Raw genomic sequence first — 19,084 nt, forward strand, 5'->3', positions numbered from 1 at the left:
AGTATTACATAAATATTCACGACAGTTAATGATGTAAGTACCTCATTTTATAACAATATCACAATTTTCAATAATATACAATAAAAGACATAGGAGATTTTGATTACATGTTAAACAGGCCAAGCATATTAAAAGTAAGAGCAAAGATGTGATATACATATTTAACATTTTTGTTGTTATTTACAAGTCAGTAAAATACTGAAACAATATGGACCACATTGTACATTGTAGATCACACAAAACGGGACAAAAAAAGAGAGCTTTTAAATATAAAAGATGACAAGACCGTACACGTTATTAGAAATCATAGCTATACCTATATTAATTCCATTTTAGAACACTCATCACCTAACGAACATGCTTTACGTACTTCGCATTAATCCTATACACCACGCAGTAACAAAGGAAAAAATCACGCGCCATTCCAGAATGTAGTAACACTCAATAGACCCTTAACAACATTATACTCCGACTAACTCGACGAGAAGCAAGGATACAAACGAACATAGGAAATAATTTACATAAGGCCATAATATTATTTACTGTACACGCATAACGAGTAGATGATTAATTAGATAAATAATGTTGCATTATAATAAGGGTTATGGATTTATGCATCCGTATTTACGTTTGGTCCATATAAATATTACAATAATCGTGTTTTCGATACGTCCGACTCTTTAGGCGTTCAGCGCGCTTGCAAAAACGTAAACCGCGTCCGTGTAATAAAAAACTCCTATGAAACAAAAATAAAATTTCATTATAAAACCACGCATTAGAATAAAACTCGTATACAAAATCTAAGGAATACAAAATTTTAATTATTTGGAGAGCGAATTCATTGCACGCAAGTGTAGCCCGCTACGTGTTGTACTCGTGACGTAATCTAACAAACGAATCAGTCTTTCTAAAGAAGACGTGTGCGATTGGTTTCACAGAAGTAGTTAAAATAATCGTGTGCCGCGCTGAAGTCCTAAACGGTGTGGACGCCGCGACGCCCGCGGCCGCCTACGGTCAGTCTTTTCTGCTAATGTTTACGAAATTTGTGCAAAATATTCTACTATCCGCGTAACTTAACACAGTAATTTATTATTTACAAACGCCGTCGACGAGGTACGAAATTAAATAGAGCACTGACCGGGTACCGCCGGAGCGTCGGAGTTGGATCTCCTCCGCGAGATACGTCACAGGGCTTGATTCCTCCCTTGGGGGTCCGGAGGTCCGGGGGTCCGGGGGTCCGGGGGTCCGGGGGTCCGGGGGTCCGGGGGTCCGGGGGTCCGGGGGTCCGGGGGTCAGGGGGTCCGGAGGTCCGGGGGTCCGGGGGTCCAGGGGTCCAGGGGGCCGTTTCAGGCCGTGGAGCGGGCGTGGGTGGCACGGGGTCCGGGGTCCCGGGGGTCTCACGAGGGGCCCTGGCCCGCGGGCGCTTCGGTCCTCATCTCCGACTTGAGCTTGACGAACTCGCGGGCCACCTCGTCGCTGTGCCGCTGCGAGAGTATCCGAAGGATGGTCCATCCCGTCTCGTCCATCTTGACCCGGGTGCCGAGTGGTAGCCAACATGCACATGTGCCCTGTACAGATAAATGGACATAATTTAATATTGTTCAAAAGTTGTCGAATTCTATCAGAAAACTCATAGGCTGAGTTGCACCATCTAATTTTGACCGTAGTTATAACGATAACCGGTGTTTTTTGTATGGAGTTTGACAGATTTTTGACGTTTGTCAAAGTTAAAGTAAGATGGTGCAACCCAGCCTTAGTTAGAGAAAGTAACAGTAAAAACCAAAAGAATAATAGGAAGATAAAGTAAGTCTTTGGTGTTCAGAGTGACACTAGCTGTAATAATATCTCTGTATCAGAAAGCCGCTAAATGACCCCCATTGAGGAGTCGTATTGGTCAGTCCCATATAGCATGGAACGCAAGTCAACTTGGTATTTGCTAGGACCGGTGGCGTCGTCTCCTAGGTAACGGAGGCAACACCCCAGTTTCAAGTTTTTAGTAGGAAAACCTGTGAAGTGAAATAACCTGCCATCCCCCATAGATTAAGAGCTAGTGAACGCCAGACCTACGTCATTTTATAAAAGCTGAAAGTTTGTCAGCGTATGCTCCCAATATAGGATATAATGTTGGTGAATTATGAAGTTTGGGTCATCGTGGCTTTGGGAGCTACCCTAAAAAAACTGTCTGGCAAGGAGTTGGAACTGTCAAAACTGTCAAAAAGCTGTTGGGGAAAATACTTCTAATTATTGTCAAAATATTATACATAAAAAACAGATTTAATGGTGGATTTACTACGTACCTGCTCAGCGATATCAGCCAGCCGCATAACTGCCACGCCTACAAGCCGGTCCTCGCGCGCGAAGCAGTAGTCCCGTACGCACACGTGCAGTTCGAAAAGTTCCAGCTGTTCCGTCGCGCTCACCATGCTGGAAAGGAAATCATATTTCGTCAGTAAACATCATTAAATCTACTTCCCCACTATACAAAACGCACAGAGATGAATTTAAGCCGTTGATATTGGCAGAATAGAATAGGACCTCAATATTTCCGTTAATATCTTCTGGGAAGTGAAGGTTAAATTCTCCATTTGTAACTGGTAAATTATTGTCGTCCTCTGGTAGTGGAAACTGAATGATGATGATGATGTCGAGATGTTATTTTGCAATCGCTGGTAGAGACCTGTCAATATCTTAGCTACAAGTTGCCGAAGAAAAATGTACAAAAAAGACAACACTATAATTATAAATGTAATTTTTCATCGAAAATGCCTGATGAATAATAAAAAGCTCGTGCGGTCGCATAAGGATCGCATATTATCAATATGATACGTACACGTACCTTCCTGATACTTTTTCCCCTGTGCCTTGCATTGAGCGACAGAACATCAAATGAACACTACATTGTAGCATCGTAAGTCGTCGTAATAATTTTACTATTTTCCAAACCAACCCGCAGACTGTACATTCCTCAATGAAAAGCTAATAATAAACTCACAAGTGGAAAGTCTCATTGAACTTGGGGCTCCAGTTGTTGCTCTTGGACTTGGTGGCGAACTTCCTCTTCTTGTCGGCGAGGTGGGGCCCGATAAGGTTGACCTCGATGAATGGACGGAACATGCCGCTCGCTATCACCCAAACCAAATAGAGCAGAGAAATATGCCCCCAATGGGAATCGAACCCGGGACCTCTGAATCTACAGCAGGTGGTCTTACCTCTAGACCACAGAGGTGGTTAAAAATGGTCAATTTCCAAATCAACTAAACCGAATACAAAAATCTGCCTCCACTGGGAATCGACCCGGAACCTCTGAGTCTGAAGCAGGTAGACTTACGTAGACTAATGAGGCTGTTAAAAATTTACTATTTTCCAAGCCAATACCTGCTTACACTCTACTAAACCCGACTATACAAAAAACACAACCCTCCTTCTAGAGCAGTAGGGTAAATAGTCGTACATTCTTTAGTAACGATATACTGCTAATAATAAACTCACAAGTGGAAAGTCTCATTGAACTTGGGGCTCCAGTTGTTGCTCTTGGACTTGGTGGCGAACTTCCTCTTCTTGTCGGCGAGGTGGGGCCCGATGAGGTTGACCTCGATGAATGGACGGAACATGCCGCTCGCTATCATCCAAACCAAATTGAGCAGAGAAATCTGCCACCAATGGGAATCGAACCCAGGATTTCTGAGTCTGAAGAAGGCGGTTAAAAATGGACTATTTTCCAAATTAACCAAATCGGATACAAAAATCTGCCCCCACTGGGAATCGACCCGGAACCTCTGAGTCTGAAGCAGACTAACGTAGACCACAGAGCGGCGGTTAAAAATTTGCTATTTTTCAAGCCAATACTTACAGTATAATAAACTCGACTGTACAAGTAGTCGTAGGTACATTCTTTAGTAATGATGATATAATGCTAATAATAAACTCACAAGTGGAAAGTCTCATTGAACTTGGGGCTCCAGTTGTTGCTCTTGGACTTGGTGGCGAACTTCCTCTTCTTGTCGGCGAGGTGGGGCCCGATGAGGTTGACCTCGATGAATGGACGGAACATGCCGCTCGCTATCATCCAAACCAAATAGAGCAGAGAAATCTGCCACCAATGGGAATCGAACCCAGGATTTCTGAGTCTGAAGAAGGCGGTTAAAAATGGACTATTTTCCAAATTAACCAAATCGGATACAAAAATCTGCCCCCACTGGGAATCGACCCGGAACCTCTGAGTCTGAAGCAGACTTACGTATACCTCAGAGGCGGTTAAAAATTTTCCAAGCCAATACTTACAGTATAATAAACTCGACTGTACAAATAGTCGTAGGTACATTCTTTAGTAATGATGATATAATGCTAATAATAAACTCACAAGTGGAAAGTCTCATTGAACTTGGGGCTCCAGTTGTTGCTCTTGGACTTGGTGGCGAACTTCCTCTTCTTGTCGGCGAGGTGGGGCCCGATGAGGTTGACCTCGATGAATGGACGGAACATGCCGCTCGCTATCACCCACTTGAGGTCGTTGGCGGCTACCACTGGAATTAGAATAGATTAGAGTTAAAACCAATTGAAATTATTTATGTGAGTTCTTTTCAGAGCACTTGAAACTGTCTGTAAATGTGGCGAATAAAACTCAAACGTCAAGAGTAGGTTATAGGAATCATAATCAAAGTGGTATTGTTCTGATGAAATCACCATCTTGGGTAACTGCACTGATGAGAGTTTAACTACATACAATAAATATTACGTCTTCTACTTATCTTTTTCAAATTGCACACATTAGAGGAAGATAAATTTAATGACATAAGCATGACCTATATTTATTGTATTCAACAATTAAGTTTGATAAAGTGTACCTTGAAAACAAAATATAATACGGAAAACTGATATTCATCAAGCCTAACTCTTACTTATCTCACATAAAAAACAGTATGTGAGTAAAAATCACACACTTAAAGACAGTGTTTATGAGTAAGTAACAAACCTTTGACGGTGATTTTATGTTCACCGGTGCCAGGATGCGTGAATAAGTCCACTTGCAGCGACACTTCGCCGACGCTTCCTTCTTCCGCTACTGCTGCATCTGTTGGTAACAATTTCATAAGTAGGTAATCACATTTTGAAGTAAGTGGGTTAGTTTGATTTTGAAGGTAAAGAACATAGGAACTTAATTATGGTCTGGAATTGCCGGAGAGCAAAAACTACAATCAATGATCATGCTGCTTAGTTCAAAATCAGTTCCTTGTAACGGGACTATTCCCACCTTTCGTTCCCACCGCTGCAACTTCTGTGTGGCCAGGATAATAAAAACTTGACCGCCAATAAAAACCAAACCAGTGAAGATTAAGTTTGTCTCGGTTAAACTGTCATTGGATCCGCAACGAAATTAATCAGAAGAACATAGGAGGAGTTCGAAGTTAAGGTTCGACTTCCTTATCAAAGATTATCAGCCACCCTGTCCACCACAAACGTCCGGATCAGCGTGTCAGTGGTCTTCGTGTACAAATTCAGCGAATATCTCAAGGACTGCAGTTCTGGATTCTTCTTCAGGAAGGTCTTCTTCAGACCATTTCCACCCGCGTGGAAGTATAGCTTGATGATTTTCAAGAATTATTTTTGTTATTGATCTTACCTTGATTCTGCTGACTGGTCACAAACGTCCTGATCAGCGTGTCAGTGGTCTGAGTATACAAGCTGAGCGCGTATCTCAATGATTGCAGTTCTGGACTCTTCTCCAGGAAAGTCTTCTTCAGACCGTTACCACCGGCGTAGAGGTATTTCGATGATTTTCAAGTATTTATTTTTATTATTGCTCTTACGAGTACCTTGGTTCTGCTGACTGGTCACAAACGTTCTGATCACGGGACTATTCCCACCTCTCGTTCCCACCACTGCAACTCCTGTGTAGCCAGGATCTACAGCTTGACCGCCACAAAAACCCAACCAATGAAGGTCAAGTTTGTCCCGGGGGAAAGTTAAACTGTCATTGGACCCGCAACGAAATTAATCAGAAGAACATAGGGGGAGTTCGAAATTAAGGTTCGACTTCCCTCCATTGCAAAGCGGATGACAGGTGACAAACAAAGGTTTAAAACCTTTAAGAAAAAGATTATGCACCACGGACAATAAATTAAATTAAGGGGGCCTAATGAGCAATTAGCAACTACCTGCCAATAATATTTTTCACAAAATCGCTTAAAAGCACGGAAATTTTTCCTTGTCGCGACAAGATCGGTGTAATAAATTGCGGAAACAGATGTATGTTGTATTGAATTAAGCATTATATCACGTTCATGTTTCCAAAGATTACACTCCCACAAGATATGATGGGCAGACTGCTCATGACTGACATCATCAGTGGAACACTCGCAAAAAGGAGACGGAACTAGTTTGAATTCGTGAAGTTTATGTTTAAAGTTGCCATGTCCCGTGAGGAACTGCGACGAGCAATGGTCGATTTCTAACCATCGCCTAGTTAGACGTTCGCGTACATTCGGGAAGAATTTATATAAGTGACGTCCTTTGACTGACGTATCCCATCTTTTTTGCCATTCATTAAGTAAATCTTCTTCAACGACTTCTCGGGAATCAAATAATCGACTTATTTTAGAACGATCGCGGCTATTTAAGAAATCGGAGGTTATATTTTCCCTTGATGCGAAGTACATAGCCGCACGCTTTTGTACCTCTAAGTCGACCGGCAGTACACCAGCCAGGACTGGCAGAGCCTCCGTGCTCACAGTTCTGTAAGCTTTGCAAAGAAAAATCAATGCAAGGCGTTGACTTTGGAGTAGTTTCCGTCGAGCGGCTCCTATAGTAGCTCTGTCAGCCCAAACTGGTGCACCATAGCAAATGGAGCTTAAATAAGTGGCCGAATATATTACTCGGAGGATTTTAAACGTTAGACCCCACGTCGAGGTTGAAATGTGACTTAAGGCATAAAAGTTATTTTTAGCTTTTTCACCGATCTGTTTAATGTGCTCGACAAAACTAAAGTTTTTCTCTAAAATTAGTCCGAGATAGCAAACAGATTCCCGTTTTTTAACAGTTATTTCATTGAATTTAATGCGAGGCAAAACTTTAAGATTACCTTTTAATAGAAGCTGATAAGTTTTGTGAGGGGCAAACTGCAAACGATTCCTGTCTCCCCATTGAGATATTAAATTCAAGCATGTATCCGCTAGATTTTCAAGCTTTGATCTAGTGTCAGCCTCTATTAAAAGGAGACCGTCATCAGCGTACCCGGTTAAAGAACAGCCTTCGGGTAATGGTAATGCTAGAAAATCATCGAAACCCAAATTCCAAAGGTAGGGCCCTAGGACCGATCCTTGGGGACAGCCGCGCGTGAGCACCTTTGATTCAGCATGATGGCCGAGTTTTAATTTAGTTGTACCGTTACAAAAGTACGAGTGATTCTTGAAACGTTCTGATCAGTGTGTCAGTGGTCTGAGTATACAAGCTGAGCGCTTATCTCAATGATTGCAGTTCTGGACTCTTCTCCAGGAAAGTCTTCTTCAGACCGTTACCACCCGAGTGGAGGTAGCTTGATGATTTTCAAGAATTATTTTTGTTATTGATCTTACCTTGATTCTGCTGACTGGTCACAAACGTCCTGATCAGCGTGTCAGTGGTCTGAGTATACAAGCTGAGTGCGTATATCAATGATTGCAGTTCTGGACTCTTCTCCAGGAAAGTCTTCTTCAGACTATTTCCACCCGCATGGAAGATTAAATAGATGATTTTCAAGTATTCATTTTTGTTGTTGATCTTACCTTGATTCTGCTGACTGGTCACAAACGTTCTGATCAGTGTGTCAGTTGTCTGAGTATACAAGCTGAGCGCGTATCTCAATGATTGCAGTTCTGGACTCTTCTCCAAGAAAGTCTTCTTTAGACCGTTTCCACCAGGTGGAACTATAGCTTGATGATTTTCAAGAATTATTTTTGTTACTGATCTTACCTTGATTCTGCTGACTGGTCACAAACGTCCTGATCAGCGTGTCAGTGGTCTGAGTATACAAGCTGAGTGCGTATCTCAATGATTGCAGTTCTGGACTCTTCTCTAGGAAAGTCTTCTTCAGACCGTTTCCACCCGCGTGGAAGTACAACTTGATGGTGTCCAGCGCTGCGTCTAAGACTGCACACTGCTTGGGTGTTAAGCTCTTCTCTGCTGATAGATGCTGGAAGGAAAATATTGGATTCAGTAAGATCGTAATATCAGAACTAGCACTAGGGTTGTAAATAGTTCTTACAGCTCACATGATAGAAAAGCAAGGAAGGAAGAAACGAAGAGAAAAAATGACCTTTTCAAACTTGACAGGATTTTTTTCCAATTCCCTGTAGGGCTATTTACATTGACAGCAGAGGACGATGCCTTGATCCCCTATAACCCCCATTTTCTCAAGTTACAATACCTTAGCAGGGTTTAGTCTATGTCTATTAAGTAAGAACCTTTGTATATCAAGATGGAGCAATAAAGCCTAAATTAAAGTAAAATTTGAATTAAAAAGGGGATGTAAATCTTACCTCTTTCGAAATGTCCATGACGCCCGACAACGCGTGTTTGACGTCTTGCTTGCCCACGGTGCTCTTGAACAGCTGCGTCATATCCTCGATCTTCGCGTTCGCTGCTAAGTTCTTCGCGTTGTTCGTCAAGTTCTTCAACATCATCTGCGGAAGACAGTGCATTTTAGTATCTTCTGTTGAGTTTAACACTCGTATTCACAAACGATGCTTGCTTAATGTGAAGCAGCAAATCGAACGCACAGCGTTAAATAGAGCTCTGTGGTTGGTTTGTGTGTGACCCTGTGCGTCCACGCGCACTGTGAGACCTCATAGTAATGTTTTATTAATTATTTTAAAGACTAAAACTTTTTTCTTATCTCTGACATGTGTTTTGTGTACGCCAATATTATTATTATGTTTATGTATCTAGGTGTATGTCTATTATATTAATATGTATTCTTATGTTATTTATTTTATCTAATGCTATGTAAGTATATTAATTAACCCTCCGTGTACGAGGTGACTAAAAGTTACGTCCCGTACCAGGTGGGGTATGACACACCCCAATATACAAAGTGATAAAATTTTCATTCAACATTTTTTTGGGTGGAATTTAATATTTAATATTGATTATTTACGTATTCTAATTAGGTTTAAGAAATGCTCTGAGCTAAAAATATGTATTATAACATTTTTATCATAAAAAAACAAAAAGACACAATTTCCGTTGTTCTTGTAATTTAGGAATCAGTTTCCTATGTATAATTTTTAATTAGTGCCTTTAATTATGACAACCGTTTTTATTTAACAAAGTACAAGTATTTACTTATAATTTAAAAGTAAATTAAAAACTGGAAGGGTATAAATTTGTTTTAATCATCGGTTTTCAATTTACCACAATTCTGATGAAAGAAAATGAGTACGCTCAATGCATAAAATGGGAGCGTAACAATTTTATGTATTTATAAAATATGATATTCCATTTCAGTAGCCCATAAATTGTATCACCAAGTATAAATTGTAGCCCATAAGTGTATGTTCACATACATCTTCGAATCTCAGTACTAAACTTCCAGATTCGCACTAAAAGTCATCTCATTTGACTAAAAGTGCTTGAACATTTCAGATACCGTAAAAATCACGAAAAATAATATTTGTATTGAATTTTATTCAATTGACAAAGCTAAAAATATGTAAATTACACCAAAACTGTTAGATTTTTTTTAGAACTTTTTAACAACGTCCCGTACCAGGTGGGGTGTGTGACACCCACACGCACTTTAAAGGCATGTAACTCAGTTGGTAGTCACCGCTGGACTGATTTTGCAACGCTGATCGAAGCAGCAGTGTCATAATTCCAGCTACTGAGAATTTCAAATTCAGCACCTGCAAATTTTTAAAATTGTGGCTATTTTTAAAGGACTGGGGTGTGTCACACCCCACCTCGTACAGCGAGGGTTAAACGTCATATTTATTGCACCGCCTTAGTCTCTCTACTCGACCTGTGGTTGACTGGCAGATAATGCCACCTGGCATTAAGTCCGCCACTGTACAATTGTATGTGCAAAAGTGTAAATAAATAAATAAATAAATGTTTGTGAATACGGGCGTTAGTTTCGTATGGCGTCATTCATTGACGTCTACGATTGGATTGTCTTGGAGAATTAAAGTACATATTTTAGAATCGTTTGAAAAGTTTTCTGTGGATTCATCATAAATTGAAACAAAAATATTTATTGAATACCTACTTTATACAGGCTTTGACACTAATGACTATAACCCTTGATTTGTATTGCCTATTTCGACACGATTTTAAACGAGTCACGGAGACACAATTTTATTTTCTGTTACATAGTCATATTGACCCTTAACCAGGATTAAAAAGTCATTGGTTTTAACCGTATCTTCTTCACAGCATAAAGATCAAATTGGTGTGGGCTCTGTGGATACCAGAGCCTGGATAAGGGTTAAGGCAAATTACATTATTTACTAACCGTTTTGTCAGTCATAGGCGGCAATACAACAGTCTTCTCTAGAATCTTCATCACAATCTTCCACAATTCCTTGAGCAGTCGCTTGAGAACAGTCTTTTCGCAGGACTCGGCGTACATTGTTAGGGAACCATCCTAGAAAAGTAAAGTAGGTTAAATTAGTCCAGCCGCTACTATCTGATGGATCCTTCGAGTAGATTCTAATGGTTTGAGTAGACTACGTCTAGGTAGTTTCTATTTCAGATTCGTTCGTCGATTCTCCAATTATTATATTAGGAGAAATTTTATTTTTGAGTAGTACGAGTAGACTCCCAATCTTCACGTGAATTTTATTAAAGGCTACCAAGGAATAAATAAATATGAGCCACCCCAACCCGTCTGATCATCGTGAAGAGTGTAGCCTTAGCTTAGCTTTTGAGACCCGTGTAGCACGAGTCTCATAAGAGCAATAGTGACTAAAAGACCATGCATGGCAACTCATTGTCATACTGATATTATTATTATTTTGCGTGACAGGGGTAAACATTTGACAGCTAGTAGGATAACGATTTCGGAAGTGGACGCTAATGATGATGAGGGATATAAAGTGCACTTACCAATATATCCATCAGTGGCCTCAATACTTCATCAGCTTCATGGTGAGCCGGTGGTTGAGGGGCACCAGGGGCACCACCACCTCCAACCTTTTGTAACAACTCGCCTAGTTCTTTTACACTCGCTGTGATGCGTGTCTCTAAGCTGTAAACATAATAATTATATTAGGTTTTTATCTAGATCTATCTATCAGCTTGGCACACAGTGATGAAAGTCCTTATTCGTAAACTAATCTCTTCCAGCCAAGTCAAATACAAGGAGTGAGTTCACCATAATAACAACCGAAATAGCGTCCTTCGAGTCTCGAATCGGTAGTGCGAAACCGATGAGATTTGTCTCGCTCTTCCTTTATTTATGAAGTTCATGACTTTGATTGACTCGATAATCACGGAATAGGAGAGAATAATATAGAGTGTAGATCTGGTGCAAATAGGTAGGTACCCGCGTGTAGCTTCCGCGAACTTCGCAAGCGTTTATTTCGCTACAACTGCAGTTTTGTGAGTTTAACGGCGCTATGCAACATTTCTCCTAGCGTTATCCTTACCTGATAGCGAACATGGAAGCGAGCTCATCCAGGGTGTTATTCAAGCTCTGTTGTAAGTCGTTCAAGATGTCAGCCGCGTCGCGCTCCAGCTTTGGCCCTCCCATTGCTTCAAACATCTTTTCTAGCTGCACTCGGAGTTGTTGGATGTTGTTCATGAGGATGCATGCCTGACAGAAAAAAACATCAATTTGAAACTAAGCTATATCTTATTCTAGTTTTGTTCATCATCATCAACATTTTCGCCATAGGACGTCCACTGCAGAACATAGGCCTAGAACTCCCCCAATGGTTGGTAGTGGCCTGCATCCAGCGCCTTCCTGCTACCTTTATGAGGTCGTAAAAGTAGCTTTATTACGGAAGAATTTTTAACAATTTTTTTTTAGTCTTTTGATGATTATACCAAAAGCAAATTCTAAACTAAACTGTTACTTGGAAATGCGAAAGTACTATTACTTTACATATTGTCATCTTTGGCTTCAAAAAGATTCTGTGACGAGACGAATCAAGTGGGATACCCAGCCAGAATTGAATTGGACTGCAATAGGCTAGGTAATAGGGATGATGCATGAACTTCTACCTACTAAATTTTTTTTATCCTTTTAAATACTTTTTCCTAAAAAACTTACCACTCTCTCCTCCTTCAAATGCTCAGGGAACTCCTTCTTCACGATATCGGCGTACGCTACCAGCACTTTGACGATGGTCTTCGCGAACCTCTTCATATACCGCTTCCAAATCTCAGGGTCGGGACACTCCAGCTTGGAGACCACGTCGAAGCATTGCGTCAATTGCGTGAACACGTCTACTACTGAGTTGCTGAAGAGAGCATGCTCGCTGGATTTTTGGAACTGAAAAGAAAGAAAGAATTAAGGAAAATCGTGAAGAAGAATGACAGATTTGATGGTATTTAGAATTGCAGGTACATCTTGAACGGTATAAACTACTCCACTGTAAGTGCAAGTGACACTTAAATGGAGTGATTTAAATGTAGACTTCCATCTACCAGCTGTATCTACCCATGAATTTAAAAGTTTTGAACCACTTTTTTTGTTCTATTGTTTTCAATTAACAAAGAAGAAGAAGTCAAGAAGAATCTAATGAAGAAAAAAATTAATAAATTGCCAGGAATGACGAAAATTTTTAATTTCATTTTTCCTATACTAATCTTTGACAGAATTTAATCTGTTGGGCCAGGTAGTTAGCTTAAAAATTGAAGGCTTCATCATGGTCTTTGACTTATACATTTTTTAAATCTTTGTTGAACCCTGTTCTCTATCTATCTAAAAAGATAAATGCTTACCCCGTCTCTCTTATCCCTGTTGAAGGCCCCATTCAAGTATTCTAACGATACGTCATCGTTTTCGTTCAACCACTGCATGACGAAGGGCTCGAACCACGCTGGATACTCTGGTACGGCACCGCAGTATGGCGGCACGTCTTTGACGTAGTTTGTGTGGAGCCATTTGACCTGGAATGATGGGGATATTTAGGAAAATATTCGATGGAATAGGGTAGAATAATGTTAAAGCCAAAGACTGTATAATTTTGTAAGTTGGAGAAAGTAAGTAAATCAAAAGAATTTATGGAAATCGATAATTTGTTTTTATAAAGTTGAGAAATCTAATAAGATTAAAATAATTATGAGCTTTTTACCAATTTCTAATTAAACTGTGTTAATGTAAAATCAAATGTCAAAAAATACACGTCAATGTTTTTTCCTGGGTGTCATTTGTTTTTTTTATTATTCGCATTTAACTTTTTAATTGTGACTGCGGTGGGTCTAGACAAAGTGCAAAATAAAATCGCAAACCAGTCGATAAGTGGTCGAAAAGCCCCTTTTTTGTATGGAGTTTTGCCGGATTCGATTTTCGATTCGATCAAAAAGTGCGTTTTGTCTAGGGGGGCTGAATGTGTTCAAAGTCGCCAGCATTGATTTAAAAAAGTGATATTGTAATTTTCTTTTTTTCTTTTGAATTATTTGGTTGCCCGTTAAGTGGCCAGGGTGCCCAGAGTTGAGAAAAAGTAAGTGAACTGGTAGGCGTGCAGCATCTTACCTTGAAGTGTAAATTCATGTAAGCGGAAGACTTGCAGAGCCGATGCTGTTCATGTTCTTCTAGAGCATACTTCATATCCACAGCGAATAACGACCACATTGTCGCAGCAGATAACTGTAAAAAAGATAAATACATAATAAGAACACTTCAAACGTTTATGTAATCCTATTGTCTTAAGAAAAGTTTCTGTGCCTAAGACAGCGTGCTATATTTTATTACCTGTCCAATATTCAATTCCTGCGGGAACTGGTTGAGAACGGGCGCGTAGCTATTCCTGTCCTCTTCTATCACAGATACAATGAGAGCAATGAGTTTGTGCCAGAAGTCCACTGAGTCCAGTTGAGGCCCGTGGTCTGATGGGTCACGCTTCGCCTCGTTTGGATCCACCTGATTTGAAAAAGGAACGATTTTTTTCTTGTTTCGATTATTTCATTTATTTCCTTTTGTACGAAAGGCAAAGGCATACGCCATACAGCCAAGTTATTTGGTAAGTATCTAGTCATCCCATATTTATAAAAGTTTGAATTTAACAAAAGAGAAATAAAACAAAGAGAGCGCGACGTTCGGTTTCTTTTTTTAATATTTTAAGGCGCATGATACATCTGGCTGGTTTAGGCTGAGTTCCACCATCTTACTTTAACTTTGACAAACGTCAAAAATCTGTCAAACTCCATACAAAAAGCACCGGTTATCGTCATTGTTGTGTTTAAAATAAGGTGGTGCAACTCAGCCTTAGTTATTAAATTATGAAAAGGTTCGTACCTGGAATTCCCTGTTGTAGAGTTCGTAACAATTCTCAAATAGAAACTGATATGTAGATCTAAGGCAAGCCTTCACACAGTCTTTGACAACGGTGCTGGCGCGTGGTGGACTGCTTAGCTCTTGGACCTGTAAAAGAAAAGCATATTAAGTAAAACTTTTGAGGTAAATAGTCTCTTGCCTGGTGCTACATAATAGCTAACTTCTTCATCGTTTATCATAACAATGTGTAGATATTCTTACACTTCAGTAACACCCAAAAAAGTGTTCGGGTTACGATATTAACGCCCGTATTCACAAACGATGCTTGCTTAAGTGAATCACCATTCGAATGCACAGCGTTGAATACAGCTCTGTGATTGGTTCGTGTGTCACTCTGCGCATCCAGGCGCACTGTGAGACCTCATAGTAATGTTTGTGAATACGGGCGTAAGGCTCCACCTCTCCCAAGTAATTGTTTTTCAGCGAATCAAGTCTGCAGTGTTTCAGGAAAATTAGGAATTGAATAATTTTTTAGTTAGGGGAATTTTCTTACCTCTGACTGAACTTCTTGATTAGAATTGAGCGGCACTTTCGCCACTTATTTTGTTGTGCTGAGCTTAGGTTCTATGTCAATATACTAGACCGAGATATATCAAACAGACAGATGCTTGAAGCTATAGACCGTTTCATCCACGAAAACGCGCCCCACCAATTTTTGGTCGAGTGAAGCGCGAGGTGCGGGAAGTGTGATCCGAGCAATCCGAGCGTCATTATTGTAGTGTGCGTGTGCACTCATGGATGATTTAGCATGTGCCGATAACACTCAAACATTAGGGGAAGAATGGTGGGGTCTTCGTGGATGAAACGATCTAAACAGTTTAAAACGATTGCGATAGTCTTCTTGAATAGCATTACCTTCATCCTGAAGAACGTGATGCTGGTAAGCAGGTCCACGGTGGATTTGAGGTCCATGAGCTTCTCCGCGCTGGACGCTGGGAAGTTGTTCCTGTACATCGACAGGTCTATGCGCAGCGAGTTGTGCAGCTGGTCCAGGAGTTTGACGAACTTCTCCTTCTGCGGGGAAGGGTATAAGGTTGAGTATTGTGTGCATCACTGCCTTGTGAACGGTGATGGTAATTTTGGCAAGTAAACATTTCAGAGATTTTCTTTGGATTGTTGTAAGAAAATTTTTGATAGAATAAGCACATGGACAGGGCATTGCGTAGCGAGTTGTGCATATCTTTTTGCAAGGAAGGATATAAAGGTTGAGTATCGTATTCGTCATTGTGCTAATGATGGGCGACGACAATTTTGGTGATTTTAAAATTAGAATCATCTTATTCTTTTTTTGTTATTTCGCAAATAGACATAGCGGTGGCTTTCTTTTGTTTAATTTATTAGAATTAACTTTTTTCTCTCATTTGTTATTTTTGTAGCTACCAAATAGACTCTACTTTTCTTTTTTTTTAATGACAGCTAGTCAAATAGCTTATTATCTATTCTCCAACTACATGATATTGTCATCATCATACTTACTATCATTAAAAAATATATCAAAACGGTAAATATTCAGATGCTTACCCCAAAGTTAGAAGCAGCGAACCGGTCTGACGCGGAGACGGCAGACGACGCCGTGGTATGAGCATAGTACGCGTTGATGTTGGCCAATAGCGTCGACATCACCGCTGGCACTCCCGCGCATAGGTACTTCGTGGATAGACAGTGGAAGTGTCTGGAAATAATATAAATAAGCGCTCATTAACCTCTAATTCTGTATATTTCTCTAAGGCCGGGTTCCCACTATGCCGGACCGGCAGATCTCCCGGTCCGGTAAAATCGCGGGAAGGCCTAGCGGCGGTACAAATTGTCTCTACGTAGTGGAAGGATTTATTGAACTGGATAATAAAAATCATTGATCAATATTCTACCATAGATCCTAAAAATCTAGCCCGGAAAAAGAAAGGAAAAATAGTCCAGGGACTTTATAGTAGGTCTTCTTTGTTCACGTTATAGTGAACTCACAAAAGTCATTGTATAAACTTTCATGAAACACTGAAGCATCGAAATACCTATTGCCAAAGTTGATTAATTACCATCCGCCTTAAAATTTTAGCCACTCCAATATTTTTGCTAAAATTATAATACCGTGTTGTTCTAACCATAATGCCGTCAACGTCAACATAAATCTACACGAGCCAATTCGGTCATAAATTCACAAGCAAAATCGAACTTAACCACACTCGACAGAAAATCAATTTTAAGTTGTCCCAGACTCTTTTGTGTTGCCGTCATGAAAACGCCGTTTGCGTAGGCATTTACTTAAGTAAGCATCGTAAGTGACATTTGCGCCCGTATTCACAAACATTACTATGAGGTCTCACAGTGCGCGTGGACGCACAGGGTGACACGAACCAATCACAGAGCTCTATTCAACGTTGAGCACATAAGCAAGCATCATTTGTGAATACGGGCGTTAGTCGTTACGGTCTCACGTAAAAAGTATTGTATAACGATCTTTTTCGAAACCACGACACGAAACGTATGAAGTGGATTTGGTCTGGATTATGATATGGCAGGTAACCTATACTTTATTTAATAAGTATTCATGAAGGTAACCCATTTAAGTCACGGTTAAAGCAAGCTTAGCTGAAACGCCTTCCTGAATCACACCACGTATGTCTTGTTTGTAACTAACAAACAAGAGTAATATGCCTACTTACCTCCTCTCTTATTTTTTGTTAAATATGATACTTATACACCATTTAGATTCGCCTTTTTTAGAAGACTGTTAAATAAATAACCCTAGATTTATGACTTATTCAATTTTGTGATACATCTTTTTGGTTTCAACTTGAATAAATTTGCCCTGCATTATTGATTGAAACGATTTGTATGGGTCAAAAAAATACAAATCATCAGAAACCCAGTTAAATTGCTATTTTGATACTGCGAAATTAGGTCTTGGTAAAAATCTTCATTATGTAAGCCACCGCATCGAACGTAAGACCGTTAACTTAAGTCTGTTTACACAGGCTGTTTACCGCCCATTTGGGAGACGAAGTCGTTTTGTATACCGTCCGCCCAACCTTCGACATTCACGCGTTTCGGATTAGATGATAAAGATATACCTACCCTTTCAAAGAAAACCAGCCCCCGCGAGATTAGATTTTTGTGCCCTTAATTGGTGCGGGAAACGTGTGCCCTAATTAGGGTACGTCCTAATTTGGCCTTATTTAGCGAAGCTGTTTGTACAGTGAGACAATATGCCGTTTTCTATGCAAATGTGGGCGGCTTTTGCTTAATAATATGAGGTGGAACTATGCATATAACATAGTTACTGCGTACTTGGTAATTGGCTAAGATTGGATTTTCGGCTTATAGCACGAACTTAGTGTGAACTAAATTACAAAATGGTGTTGCAAAATCTTGTACAAACACATTTGAGTGTGGTAGAGGCTTATGTAAGCACAACATACTTGTATGTACCGTTACATGCCTACGTCATAGTCTTAAATTAATTTTAAGAGCGTTTACGCCGTTTGGCGCAAAAACAGTAGGGTGGGTAGTCAAACAGTGAACCAACCAGATACGCTGAACCACCGCCATATTTCAAAAAGTATGACTTTGCCAGTTCCACCGAACGAGTCACTACGTGTCTCGTGGACGCCCTTCCCCTCTCCCGTAGTGCGCCGGCGACTGTGGCTAAGGTGTGACGTGTGGCTGCGAATTCTTTGTTTCTCGACGACAAAAGATAGTTTTTTCAGATAAGCCTTACGATTTTTGTATATTTTGCTATTTATATTAAGTACGAAATCTATTTGGTATCAAAATTATTGTAGTTTTATCTGTATAATGAGCACATTCCGTGATGACCATTCCGCGTACTTCTTATTATTTGTGAACTCATAAGTTGAATAGTGTATGTTTTGAACAGTGAACCAGGTTTTCAAAGTACACAGTGAACCGGTTGACTGTTTTTTATTTAACCACCAAATGGTTGATTAATTACCTAAAGGCTTTAAGAGGCAATTTTCAGTTATTTTTGTTTAAAGAAGGATTTTTCTTTTCAATTGTGTCTTGTGTTATTTTTGTTTTCTGTGATTTTTTAAATGAAGACTGTTTGTTTACCACCAAAAAGGTTGATTATTGATTACTTGAAGGCTTTATTAGACAATGTTTAGTTATTTTTGTTAAAAGAAGGATTTTTCTTTTCATTTTTGGTTTTGTGTGAGTTTCGTTGTTATTTTTGGATTCTGTGATTTTTAAATGAAGACTGTTTGTTGAAATAAGCATTTTTATTTCCATTTGATTTTTGTGTTGTAAAAATAAAAGCTAATTATCTAAAATTATGTTGTTTATTTTCCAAAATTATAATTTTTACTCGTAATGAACTTTATGGTTCACTGTTGAAATATGGGTGGTTCAGTGAAAACTACCCGTAGTACACAGTGAGCCAAATTTCATTTTTTTTTAAAACCTAATTTAAGTTACCGTTTATTGCTGAGGCTAATTTTAAGCCTAAAAATTAGAAACCTTATTAAATTACCTGACTGATAAGACCATAACGACGTTTTAAACTTCATTTTCCAGCTAATTAGAGCATTTAGAAAAAAGGCCGGTTCACTGTTCAACGATGCACCCTACTTTTTCAACCCGTTACAATCATTA

General features: G+C 39.7%; 1 protein-coding gene across 1 annotated transcript in view; it reads right to left on the bottom strand.

Annotated features, from left to right (window-relative positions):
* Window positions 1–1,306: 1,306 nt before the first annotated feature.
* LOC135079283 (protein unc-13 homolog A) overlaps window positions 1,307–19,084 on the bottom strand; it is a 69,903-nt gene continuing 52,125 nt past the window's right edge. Inside the window, exons 12-27 of the mRNA XM_063973900.1 lie at window positions 15,998–16,148; window positions 15,332–15,490; window positions 14,438–14,563; window positions 13,895–14,062; window positions 13,676–13,789; window positions 12,922–13,089; window positions 12,248–12,469; window positions 11,622–11,788; window positions 11,080–11,221; window positions 10,487–10,618; window positions 8,514–8,657; window positions 7,939–8,167; window positions 4,973–5,062; window positions 4,361–4,523; window positions 2,298–2,424; window positions 1,307–1,568 (exon numbers count right to left, since the gene is read on the bottom strand). Coding sequence (XP_063829970.1) covers window positions 1,398–1,568; window positions 2,298–2,424; window positions 4,361–4,523; window positions 4,973–5,062; window positions 7,939–8,167; window positions 8,514–8,657; window positions 10,487–10,618; window positions 11,080–11,221; window positions 11,622–11,788; window positions 12,248–12,469; window positions 12,922–13,089; window positions 13,676–13,789; window positions 13,895–14,062; window positions 14,438–14,563; window positions 15,332–15,490; window positions 15,998–16,148 — 2,473 coding nt within the window. The 3' untranslated portion in view covers window positions 1,307–1,397. The remainder of the gene's footprint in view (window positions 1,569–2,297; window positions 2,425–4,360; window positions 4,524–4,972; window positions 5,063–7,938; window positions 8,168–8,513; window positions 8,658–10,486; window positions 10,619–11,079; window positions 11,222–11,621; window positions 11,789–12,247; window positions 12,470–12,921; window positions 13,090–13,675; window positions 13,790–13,894; window positions 14,063–14,437; window positions 14,564–15,331; window positions 15,491–15,997; window positions 16,149–19,084) is intronic.

Source organism: Ostrinia nubilalis, chromosome 16 (genome assembly GCF_963855985.1).
Source record: "Ostrinia nubilalis chromosome 16, ilOstNubi1.1, whole genome shotgun sequence".
Lineage (NCBI taxonomy): Eukaryota > Metazoa > Arthropoda > Insecta > Lepidoptera > Crambidae > Ostrinia > Ostrinia nubilalis.